This window comes from Perca flavescens, chromosome 1 (genome assembly GCF_004354835.1).
Source record: "Perca flavescens isolate YP-PL-M2 chromosome 1, PFLA_1.0, whole genome shotgun sequence".
Taxonomy (NCBI): Eukaryota; Metazoa; Chordata; class Actinopteri; order Perciformes; family Percidae; genus Perca; species Perca flavescens.
Genome location: NC_041331.1, coordinates 9,384,758 through 9,397,539, shown reverse-complemented (window position 1 = coordinate 9,397,539; position 12,782 = coordinate 9,384,758). Strand labels below are relative to the sequence as shown.

The window sequence follows — 12,782 nt, the reverse complement described above, 5'->3', positions numbered from 1 at the left end:
GCTTGTTGTTGTGACACCTGGCACGGAGGTGGTAGTTTCAACAACAGCTGTGGTAGAGATTGTTACTGGGCCAGTGGTGATTTCTTTAGGTGGTTTTGTTGTCGCAATCTTTGCTGTTGTGGTTTCTGATTCTGTTGTTTCTGCAGATTTGGTTGTGGTTTCTGTAGTTGTGGGTGACGGTACTTTAATAGTTGTGGTAACAACAGAAGGTTTTGATGTTACGACTGTTGTTTCTGGGCTTGTTGTTGTGACACCTGGCACGGAGGTGGTGGTTTCAACAACAGCTGTGGTAAAGCTTGTTACTGGGCCAGTGGTGACTTCTTTAGGTGGTTTTGTTGTCGCAATCTTTGCTGTTGTGGTTTCTGATTCTGTTGTTTCTGCAGATTTGGTTGTGGTTTCTGTAGTTGTGGGTGACGGTACTTTAATAGTTGTGGTAACAACAGAAGGTTTTGATGTTACGACTGTTGTTTCTGGGCTTGTTGTTGTGACACCTGGCACGGAGGTGGTGGTTTCAACAACAGCTGTGGTAGAGATTGTTACTGGGCCAGTGGTGACTTCTTTAGGTGGTTTTGTTGTCGCAATCTTTGCTGTTGTGGTTTCTGATTCTGTTGTTTCTGCAGATTTGGTTGTGGTTTCTGGAGATGTTGTTGAGGGTACTGTAATAGTTGTGGTAACAACAGAAGGTTTTGATGTTACGACTGTTGTTTCAGGGCTTGTTGTTGTGGCACCTGGCACGGAGGTGGTGGTTTCAACAACAGCTGTGGTAGAGATTGTTACTGGGCCAGTGGTGACTTCTTTAGGTGGTTTTGTTGTCGCAATCTTTGCTGTTGTGGTTTCTGATATTGTTGTTTCTACATATTTGGTTGTGGTTTCTGGAGATGTTGTTGAGGGTACTGTAATAGTTGTGGTAACAACAGAAGGTTTTGATGTTACGACTGTTGTTTCAGGGCTTGTTTTTGTGACACCTGGCACGGAGGTGGTAGTTTCAACAACAGCTGTGGTAGAGATTGTTACTGGGCCAGTGGTGATTTCTTTAGGTGGTTTTGTTGTCGCAATCTTTGCTGTTGTGGTTTCTGATGTTGTTGTTTCGACATATTTGGTTGTGGTTTCTGGAGATGTTGTTGAGGGTACTGTAATAGTTGTGGTAACAACAGAAGGTTTTGATGTTACGACTGTTGTTTCAGGGCTTGTTGTTGTGACACCTGGCACGGAGGTGGTAGTTTCAACAACAGCTGTGGTAGAGATTGTTACTGGGCCAGTGGTGATTTCTTTAGGTGGTTTTGTTGTCGCAATCTTTGCTGTTGTGGTTTCTGATGTTGTTGTTTCGACATATTTGGTTGTGGTTTCTGGAGATGTTGTTGAGGGTACTGTAATAGTTGTGGTAACAACAGAAGGTTTTGATGTTACGACTGTTGTTTCAGGGCTTGTTGTTGTGACACCTGGCACGGAGGTGGTGGTTTCAACAACAGCTGTGGTAGAGATTGTTACTGGGCCAGTGGTGAATTCTTTAGGTGGTTTTGTTGTCGCAATCTTTGCTGTTGTGGTTTCTGATATTGTTGTTTCTACATATTTGGTTGTGGTTTCTGGAGATGTTGTTGAGGGTACTGTAATAGTTGTGGTAACAACAGAAGGTTTTGATGTTACGACTGTTGTTTCAGGGCTTGTTGTTGTGACACCTGGCACGGAGGTGGTGGTTTCAACAACAGCTGTGGTAGAGATTGTTATTGGGCCAGTGGTGATTTCTTTAGGTGGTTTTGTTGTCGCAATCTTTGCTGTTGTGGTTTCTGATGTTGTTGTTTCTGCATATTTGGTTGTGGTTTCTGGAGATGTTGTTGAGGGTACTGTAATAGTTGTGGTAACAACAGAAGGTTTTGATGTTACGACTGTTGTTTCAGGGCTTGTTGTTGTGACACCTGGCACGGAGGTGGTAGTTTCAACAACAGCTGTGGTAGAGATTGTTACTGGGCCAGTGGTGATTTCTTTAGGTGGTTTTGTTGTCGCAATCTTTGCTGTTGTGGTTTCTGATATTGTTGTTTCGACATATTTGGTTGTGGTTTCTGGAGATGTTGTTGAGGGTACTGTAATAGTTGTGGTAACAACAGAAGGTTTTGATGTTACGACTGTTGTTTCAGGGCTTGTTGTTGTGACACCTGGCACGGAGGTGGTAGTTTCAACAACAGCTGTGGTAGAGATTGTTACTGGGCCAGTGGTGATTTCTTTAGGTGGTTTTGTTGTCGCAATCTTTGCTGTTGTGGTTTCTGATATTGTTGTTTCTCCATATTTGGTTGTGGTTTCTGGAGATGTTGTTGAGGGTACTGTAATAGTTGTGGTAACAACAGAAGGTTTTGATGTTACGACTGTTGTTTCTGGGCTTGTTGTTGTGACACCTGGCACGGAGGTGGTGGTTTCAACAACAGCTGTGGTAAAGCTTGTTACTGGGCCAGTGGTGACTTCTTTAGGTGGTTTTGTTGTCGCAATCTTTGCTGTTGTGGTTTCTGATTCTGTTGTTTCTGCAGATTTGGTTGTGGTTTCTGTAGTTGTGGGTGACGGTACTTTAATAGTTGTGGTAACAACAGAAGGTTTTGATGTTACGATTGTTGTTTCAGGGCTTGTTGTTGTGACACCTGGCACGGAGGTGGTGGTTTCAACAACAGCTGTGGTAGAGATTGTTACTGGGCCAGTGGTGATTTCTTTAGGTGGTTTTGTTGTCGCAATCTTTGCTGTTGTGGTTTCTGATATTGTTGTTTCGACATATTTGGTTGTGGTTTCTGGAGATGTTGTTGAGGGTACTGTAATAGTTGTGGTAACAACAGAAGGTTTTGATGTTACGACTGTTGTTTCAGGGCTTGTTGTTGTGACACCTGGCACGGAGGTGGTAGTTTCAACAACAGCTGTGGTAGAGATTGTTACTGGGCCAGTGGTGATTTCTTTAGGTGGTTTTGTTGTCGCAATCTTTGCTGTTGTGGTTTCTGATGTTGTTGTTTCTACATATTTGGTTGTGGTTTCTGGAGATGTTGTTGAGGGTACTGTAATAGTTGTGGTAACAACAGAAGGTTTTGATGTTACGACTGTTGTTTCAGGGCTTGTTGTTGTGACACCTGGCACGGAGGTGGTGGTTTCAACAACAGCTGTGGTAGAGCTTGTTATTGGGCCAGTGGTGACTTCTTTAGGTGGTTTTGTTGTCGCAATCTTTGCTGTTGTGGTTTCTGATATTGTTGTTTCTACATATTTGGTTGTGGTTTCTGGAGATGTTGTTGAGGGTACTGTAATAGTTGTGGTAACAACAGGTTTTGATGTTACGACTGTTGTTTCAGGGCTTGTTGTTGTGACACCTGGCACGGAGGTGGTAGTTTCAACAACAGCTGTGGTAGAGATTGTTACTGGGCCAGTGGTGATTTCTTTAGGTGGTTTTGTTGTCGCAATCTTTGCTGTTGTGGTTTCTGATGTTGTTGTTTCGACATATTTGGTTGTGGTTTCTGGAGATGTTGTTGAGGGTACTGTAATAGTTGTGGTAACAACAGAAGGTTTTGATGTTACGACTGTTGTTTCTGGGCTTGTTGTTGTGACACCTGGCACGGAGGTGGTGGTTTCAACAACAGCTGTGGTAGAGCTTGTTACTGGGCCAGTGGTGACTTCTTTAGGTGGTTTTGTTGTCGCAATCTTTGCTGTTGTGGTTTCTGATATTGTTGTTTCTCCATATTTGGTTGTGGTTTCTGGAGATGTTGTTGAGGGTACTGTAATAGTTGTGGTAACAACAGAAGGTTTTGATGTTACGACTGTTGTTTCAGGGCTTGTTGTTGTGACACCTGGCACGGAGGTGGTAGTTTCAACAACAGCTGTGGTAGAGATTGTTATTGGGCCAGTGGTGATTTCTTTAGGTGGTTTTGTTGTCGCAATCTTTGCTGTTGTGGTTTCTGATGTTGTTGTTTCGACATATTTGGTTGTGGTTTCTGGAGATGTTGTTGAGGGTACTGTAATAGTTGTGGTAACAACAGGTTTTGATGTTACGACTGTTGTTTCAGGGCTTGTTGTTGTGACACCTGGCACGGAGGTGGTAGTTTCAACAACAGCTGTGGTAGAGATTGTTACTGGGCCAGTGGTGATTTCTTTAGGTGGTTTTGTTGTCGCAATCTTTGCTGTTGTGGTTTCTGATGTTGTTGTTTCGACATATTTGGTTGTGGTTTCTGGAGATGTTGTTGAGGGTACTGTAATAGTTGTGGTAACAACAGAAGGTTTTGATGTTACGACTGTTGTTTCTGGGCTTGTTGTTGTGACACCTGGCACGGAGGTGGTGGTTTCAACAACAGCTGTGGTAGAGCTTGTTACTGGGCCAGTGGTTACTTCTTTAGGTGGTTTTGTTGTCGCAATCTTTGCTGTTGTGGTTTCTGATATTGTTGTTTTCCATATTTGGTTGTGGTTTCTGGAGATGTTGTTGAGGGTACTGTAATAGTTGTGGTAACAACAGAAGGTTTTGATGTTACGACTGTTGTTTCTGGGCTTGTTGTTGTGACACCTGGCACGGAGGTGGTGGTTTCAACAACAGCTGTGGTAGAGCTTGTTACTGGGCCAGTGGTGACTTCTTTAGGTGGTATTGTTGTCGCAATCTTTGCTGTTGTGGTTTCTGATTCTGTTGTTTCTGCAGATTTGGTTGTGGTTTCTGTAGTTGTGGGTGACAGTACTTTAATAGTTGTGGTAACAACAGAAGGTTTTGATGTAACGATTGTTGTTTCAGGGCTTGTTGTTGTGACACCTGGCACGGAGGTGGTGGTTTGAACAACAGCTGTGGTAGAGATTGTTACTGGGCCAGTGGTGATTTCTTTAGGTGGTTTTGTTGTCGCAATCTTTGCTGTTGTGGTTTCTGATGTTGTTGTTTCGACATATTTGGTTGTGGTTTCTGGAGATGTCGTTGAGGGTACTGTAATAGTTGTGGTAACAACAGAAGGTTTTGATGTTACGACTGTTGTTTCTGGGCTTGTTGTTGTGACACCTGGCACGGAGGTGGTGGTTTCAACAACAGCTGTGGTAGAGCTTGTTACTGGGCCAGTGGTTACTTCTTTAGGTGGTTTTGTTGTCGCAATCTTTGCTGTTGTGGTTTCTGATATTGTTGTTTCTCCATATTTGGTTGTGGTTTCTGGAGATGTTGTTGAGGGTACTGTAATAGTTGTGGTAACAACAGAAGGTTTTGATGTTACGACTGTTGTTTCAGGGCTTGTTGTTGTGACACCTGGCACGGAGGTGGTAGTTTCAACAACAGCTGTGGTAGAGATTGTTATTGGGCCAGTAGTGATTTCTTTAGGTGGTTTTGTTGTCGCAATCTTTGCTGTTGTGGTTTCTGATGTTGTTGTTTCGACATATTTGGTTGTGGTTTCTGGAGATGTTGTTGAGGGTACTGTAATAGTTGTGGTAACAACAGAAGGTTTTGATGTTACGACTGTTGTTTCTGGGCTTGTTGTTGTGACACCTGGCACGGAGGTGGTGGTTTCAACAACAGCTGTGGTAGAGCTTGTTACTGGGCCAGTGGTGACTTCTTTAGGTGGTTTTGTTGTCGCAATCCTTCCTGTTGTGGTTTCTGATTCTGTTGTTTCTGCAGATTTGGTTGTGGTTTCTGTAGTTGTGGGTGACAGTACTTTAATAGTTGTGGTAACAACAGAAGGTTTTGATGTTACGATTGTTGTTTCAGGGCTTGTTGTTGTGACACCTGGCACGGAGGTGGTGGTTTGAACAACAGCTGTGGTAGAGCTTGTTACTGGGCCAGTGGTGACTTCTTTAGGTGGTTTTGTTGTCGCAATCTTTGCTGTTGTGGTTTCTGATGTTGTTGTTTCGACATATTTGGTTGTGGTTTCTGGAGATGTTGTTGAGGGTACTGTAATAGTTGTGGTAACAACAGAAGGTTTTGATGTTACGACTGTTGTTTCAGGGCTTGTTGTTGTGACACCTGGCACGGATGTGGTGGTTTCAACAACAGCTGTGGTAGAGCTTGTTACTGGGCCAGTGGTTACTTCTTTAGGTGGTTTTGTTGTCGCAATCTTTGCTGTTGTGGTTTCTGATGTTGTTGTTTCGACATATTTGGTTGTGGTTTCTGGAGATGTTGTTGAGGGTACTGTAATAGTTGTGGTAACAACAGAAGGTTTTGATGTTACGACTGTTGTTTCAGGGCTTGTTGTTGTGGCACCTGGCACGGAGGTGGTAGTTTCAACAACAGCTGTGGTAGATATTGTTACTGGGCCAGTGGTTACTTCTTTAGGTGGTTTTGTTGTCGCAATCTTTGCTGTTGTGGTTTCTGATATTGTTGTTTCTCCATATTTGGTTGTGGTTTCTGGAGATGTTGTTGAGGGTACTGTAATAGTTGTGGTAACAACAGAAGGTTTTGATGTTACAACTGTTGTTTCAGGGCTTGTTGTTGTGACACCTGGCACGGAGTTGGTAGTTTCAACAACAGCTGTGGTAGAGCTTGTTACTGGGCCAGTGGTGACTTCTTTAGGTGGTTTTGTTGTCGCAATCTTTGCTGTTGTGGTTTCTGATATTGTTGTTTCTACATATTTGGTTGTGGTTTCTGGAGATGTTGTTGAGGGTACTGTAATAGTTGTGGTAACAACAGAAGGTTTTGATGTTACGACTGTTGTTTCTGGGCTTGTTGTTGTGACACCTGGCACGGAGGTGGTGGTTTCAACAACAGCTGTGGTAGAGCTTGTTACTGGGCCAGTGGTGACTTCTTTAGGTGGTTTTGTTGTCGCAATCCTTCCTGTTGTGGTTTCTGATTCTGTTGTTTCTGCAGATTTGGTTGTGGTTTCTGTAGTTGTGGGTGACAGTACTTTAATAGTTGTGGTAACAACAGAAGGTTTTGATGTTACGATTGTTGTTTCAGGGCTTGTAGTTGTGACAGCTGGCACGGAGGTGGTGGTTTGAACAACAGCTGTGGTAGAGCTTGTTACTAGGCCAGTGGTGACTTCTTTAGGTGGTTTTGTTGTCGCAATCTTTGCTGTTGTGGTTTCTGAAGTTGTTGTTTCGACATATTTGGTTGTGGTTTCTGGAGATGTTGTTGAGGGTACTGTAATAGTTGTGGTAACAACAGAGGGTTTTGATGTTACGACTGTTGTTTCAGGGCTTGTTGTTGTGGCACCTGGCACGGAGGTGGTAGTTTCAACAACAGCTGTGGTAGATATTGTTACTGGGCCAGTTGGGACTTCTTTAGGTGGTTTTGTTGTCGCAATCTTTGCTGTTGTGGTTTCTGATATTGTTGTTTCTCCATATTTGGTTGTGGTTTCTGGAGATGTTGTTGAGGGTACTGTAATAGTTGTGGTAACAACAGAAGGTTTTGATGTTACAACTGTATTTTCAGGGCTTGTTGTTGTGACACCTGGCACGGAGGTGGTAGTTTCAACAACAGCTGTGGTAGAGCTTGTTACTGGGCCAGTGGTGACTTCTTTAGGTGGTTTTGTTGTCGCAATCTTTGCTGTTGTGGTTTCTGATGTTGTTGTTTCTACATATTTGGTTGTGGTTTCTAGAGATGTTGTTGAGGGTACTGTAATAGTTGTGGTAACAACAGAAGGTTTTGATGTTACGACTGTTGTTTCAGGGCTTGTTGTGACACCTGGCACGGAGGTGGTGGTTTCAACAACAGCTGTGGTAGAGCTTGTTACTGGGCCACTGGTGACTTCTTTAGGTGGTTTTGTTGTCGCAATCTTTGCTGTTGTGGTTTCTGATATTGTTGTTTCTGCGGATTTGGTTGTGGTTTCTGTGTTGTTGATATTTGGTTGTGGTTTGTGTTTAATAGTTTTAACAACAGTTGTCAGGGCTTGTTTGATGTGGTGGTTTCAACAACAGAAGTTTTTGTTTTGTTGTTGTTGGGTAACTTTAATAGTTGTGGTAACAACAGAAGGTTTTGATGTTACAACTGTTGTTTCTGGGCTTGTTGTTGTGACACCTGGCACGGAGGTGGTAGTTTCAACAACAGCTGTGGTAGAGCTTGTTACTGGGCCAGTGGTGACTTCTTTAGGTGGTTTTGTTGTCACAATCTTTGCTGTTGTGGTTTCTGATGTTGTTGTTTCTACATATTTGGTTGTGGTTTCTAGAGATGTTGTTGAGGGTACTGTAATAGTTGTGGTAACAACAGAAGGTTTTGATGTTACGACTGTTGTTTCAGGGCTTGTTGTAACACCTGGCACGGAGGTGGTGGTTTCAACAACAGCTGTGGTAGAGCTTGTTACTGGGCCAGTGGTGACTTTTGGTGGTGTTGTTGTCTCAACCCTTCCCGTTGTTGTTGTTTGTTTAGTTTTGGATGTGGTTCCCAATGTGGACGTAGTAACAACAACTGTGGTGAAATCACACAAACTATTACTATATTGTTATATATTATATATAATTATTATATTATAAATAATTTCATATAATTGTCCACATTAGTCATTTTTGTATTTTTTGTGTTTTGTTTTGTAATTTCCATTTGTCTTAAAACATTTCCACCAGTTATCGCAAATATAAAAGCAAAATCAGTGGTTAGGGTGGTTGCATAGAGTTTCTTACCTGAAGTTGTCTTTCCAACTGTGCTGAATGTAAAAGGGGTAGTTGTTGGACTTTCTGTGGTAGGAGGTAGGCACGGGTACATACTTCTGTTTATAATGCCATCTGCCCCGCACTCAGCTATGATGCAGTTTCCTAGCCCGTCTGTGGTGTTGTAGATGGTTGCCCCATATTTGTAGGTTTTTCCATTAATGAAGCATGTGCAAGCTGCAGATCAAGAGTATAATGTTTTAAATTTTCTTAGAACATTCACCCATTTTATATATATATATATATGTGTGTGTGTGCGTGTGTCTAAATTAATAAATACATAAAGTCAGTGTTTATGTTTACTTCTTTACTTACAGTTTACATTGTAGTTGCATCTTATTCCAGAGACTGTACAGGAGCTTTGAAATAGAAAGGAAGGGAAGGGAATGTAAACCATTTATAGAGACTATGGCAGAGGGATTCAAATTTATAAAAGTTAACATACTAAACTCTCTCCCTAAACCAAATTGTTCTAAAACTATCCATAGACACTCCACACAATCACCTTCTGGTCATCAAGTAACAAAGCCGCACAAAGTTATCATGCCCTGTGTTTTATGTATAAAATGCTTGTAAATATTGTCCTCTGCCAGATGACCATTCAGGAAGCATGACTGATTTAACTGTATCAGTTTATTCATGTATTTAGCCAACCATGAGGCTCACAAATTGGAGCAGAACTTAATATTTGCAAAAATAAAAAAGGGCAATTATTAGAACACAGATCCTTCCGCTTTTTGGGGCAATAGAAAATAAAAGCAATATTCATGTGACCATGAAACAATCATGTTCCACAGACTGTATAAATATCACAGAAGTGCAGCAACAATTCAGACGGTATGCCATATCAGGGTTTTTTATCTTCATTTGTGTTCTTAAGGGATAAGTGTAATTCTTTCAAAGAAATTGGGCATTTCGCCAGTCAATCATAGGGCTAATACATAGAGATTATTGAGATTATTGTTCGACATGCCACTCTGTGGCTATATACCAGATTTGGTAATGATCGGCCTTTAGGGGGTGCTATAATTGAGGTTGGAGCGCTATAGTCAACGACCAGTTTTGGCCCTTTTGCTCAATCAATGTTAATGGGATATTTGCAACGGCAACGTACCACAGACCTTGTGGCTCACACCTCTCAATATTTCCCGACGTTTGCCTCCCCACCGTTACGCTAAGGGTCCCACTTTTGCACGCTCCTGCTTTCACACGCTCCCCGGGTCATCGGGGGCGACTGGTGCTGGGAGGCTTGGACCCCGTCATAACTGCTTGCAGTTCTAGTGGAGTTTTCTTTTAGCAAAATACTCATAGTCAATGTAATTAGTGGGAATGTTGATTCAGCAGCATTCCCACTATTGTTATTCGGTTCTTGATTTATTATTTTTCCGTATTCCGTATTTTTTGGTCATCCGTAACTTCTGCATACGTTCAACTATTAAAACCATTCAACTTTTAAAATGTCCAGCTCTTTCAGCAGATGATGGGACTTCTTCAATGGTTTTTCTACTATTTCTACTTTTTTTAAATATTAAAGTCAATGAGAGCAAGCTTCAAATCCTTCAAATCCTCTTCTGCTTCAAAATGTATCTCCTCCTACATTCTTTCACCTACAGACATGATTCAAACTTTAAACCATTCACAAAATATTCAGGTATTCAGGGTGTGCTCAGTGTTTTGATATCTTTTACAGTTTTTGTGAAAAAGCTGTTTAAGTTTCGTGAGCATTTTTGTCTAGTTTCAGTCAATGTGCTAATTATGCTACATGAGTTATACATTTGGCTCGGTGAGCTTCCAAATGACAATAGTTCCAAATCTTCCTCCATTCACTTCCCATGTTAAACATCCTCCACATTTCCCAAAAAAACGCAGTTTATCTATCCTAGAACTCTAGACGCACCCTAGTGGCAGCAAATTTATTTTGCAGCCAGGGTCTTGCAGCCAGCTTGCAGCCGTTGGCTTGGGAGCTGGAAAAAACAAATTTTGGTCAGGCCAATCACATCGTATATAGAGTCGGTGGGCAGGCTTATGGTTGCTGCTGCTGCGAACAAGGGGGTAAGCTTCGCTTCAGAACGCGAACCTCTGATGGCGCCATTTTGTTGCTTCAAAGCGATCACCTCTTGTTAGCATTACACTGACCGCCATTTTTTTTTTACGTCACTTGACTGCGAATAACTTTACATCTGAAGCGTTTAAAGACTCTATTTGTCCATTGTTTATTTCTAAAGAAACACGACAATGTAGAGGACAAACAGTAGAGGAATTACCGTATAGTACAGGAGAAGCTCGCAGGCAGTTTCGACTTACATTAGCGGTTTAGGTTTAATTACTAATGTTAACTAGCATGTTAGTTAGCAATAATTAGCCTGTGCTTATGTTATCTCCTTACATATACCTACGCTCTCCGTCTCTGTAAGATTGGAAATGATTGAGATTTCTCTTGTCACAGCTACCAGAAGACTTACAACTTTCAGACACGTTGCTCACATCACATTTACATTGTCTCTGTCAGTTGGAGGCTGCGCAGTAAAGCAAGAGATCACCGGAAAAGTGCTTCTAATAGCCTTCACTGGTCTCCGTCCAGAGCAACGGGGTATATTGGTGTATTATATACTGTCTATGGCTGTGAACAGTGGTCTTCTGGAAGACTTGGAGTTAAGCTTTTCTTTGAGAAAAGAACAAACCTTATCTTAATTGTCTGCACTGTTTTCCATTTCTGTTGTTGCTTGTTGAGGGTATTAGAGTTGTACTGTTAATTGTGTGTATTTTAATGTAATTTAAAATTTGTATTATTGATGTATATCTGTCGGAGAAGTCAAAGACAAATTTCCACTAAGGTGGACAATAAAGTCTAATCAAATCAAATCAAGAACGGCATAGAAATCATTCTTAAAAAAGGAAGATGTGTTTGGAGTTTTGCCGACTGGATACGGCAAAAGTTTAATCTATCAACTAGCTCTGCTACCTTCTTCGTTGCTCTGCCTGGTTGTAAGCGTTATCCTATTACGTGCAGAGGGAATTTGAAAGACAACCGTTCATCCCGCCCCTCAGATTGAGCCCTGTCAATGGTGAGTTCCCAAACCCAACATCTTGATGTGGGTCTGGCTTGTCAGGCTAACACACACAGACACACACACACACACACACACACAGACACATTCACACAAAGTGACACAGACACACACACACACACACACATCACTCACTCACTCACTCAAACACATACACAGACACACCCACACACATGGGCACACATGCACGCACACACATGCGCACACACACACACACACACGCGCGCAAACCCACGCGCACACGCACGCATACCTACACATGCACTCACACACGCACACACATGTACATACACAGACAAACAGACACACACACACACACACACACGCACACGCACACACACACACACACACACACACACACACACACACACACACACACACACACATAAAACACACACATCCAGACAGACACAGAAACACACACACTAACACACTACTACCTAGTACGTTCTGAAAAGGATATCTCTGTTGCTGTGTTTATGGAGCAGCTCCAGTGTTAGCAGAGCCCTGATCGATCCAAACTCCATCCAGAAAACAAGCATTTAAAAAAAATGTTGCTTGTCATCTTGATAAAGTATGAATTCAGACTTTTTACTAATCATCATCATGATGTTGTTATTTCAGCATACTTTGTATCTGTTTATTGCAATTTAAAAAACGGCAAGTCGCACTGGAAGTGGCAGATATCCAGATGGAATGTTTCCTACCTGGAGAAGGCCGATGTATGTATGACACCAGGTACTAAGCAGCAAAACTGGTTATTTTGGCCATATGACGACGGAAAGGAGGACAGAACGGACAATAAGTGTTTATGTTTCTTACATATTTTATTATTATTATTATTTTTTTAAAGCACTGATCTGGAATGGCACCTTGAATTTTGTTGTGTTAATACACTGTATGCAATGACAAATAAAGCTTGATTTGATTTGATGTGTGTGTGCCTATACTGGTGGGTATGCAAATAACGCGATTAAACACACATGGTCCAAATATTTTTCTTCTTTACAGTGAAATTGACTTTGTCTTGTAGCCTATGCTATTTTCAGTTTTTTTCTTAGGCTATTTTTTTGTATTTTTGAAATTAATATTCATTCACATTTTACAATCAAGATAGATAGAGCCACACTCACAGTATTACAGTTTAGTTCGCTTTTCTAACAA

At 41.7% G+C, this 12,782-nt stretch overlaps 2 protein-coding genes across 2 annotated transcripts in view; both read right to left on the bottom strand.

The window, feature by feature from the left end:
• Positions 1 to 1,721: 1,721 nt before the first annotated feature.
• Positions 1,722 to 7,249, bottom strand: LOC114554993 (50 kDa gamma-zein-like). The gene is made up of 2 exons (XM_028577103.1): positions 7,175 to 7,249; positions 1,722 to 1,841 (listed from the first exon to the last, which is right to left on the bottom strand). The coding sequence occupies exons 1-2, from the start codon at positions 7,247 to 7,249 to the stop codon at positions 1,722 to 1,724; spliced, it is 195 nt and encodes a 64-aa protein (XP_028432904.1).
• An 86-nt stretch (positions 7,250 to 7,335) lies between these two features.
• Positions 7,336 to 12,782, bottom strand: part of LOC114554979 (mucin-5AC-like) — a 108,041-nt gene continuing 102,594 nt past the window's right edge. The window contains exons 28-30 of the mRNA XM_028577102.1: positions 8,866 to 8,909; positions 8,604 to 8,727; positions 7,336 to 7,357 (exon numbers count right to left, since the gene is read on the bottom strand). Of these exons, the coding sequence (XP_028432903.1) occupies positions 7,336 to 7,357; positions 8,604 to 8,727; positions 8,866 to 8,909 (190 nt within the window). The remainder of the gene's footprint in view (positions 7,358 to 8,603; positions 8,728 to 8,865; positions 8,910 to 12,782) is intronic.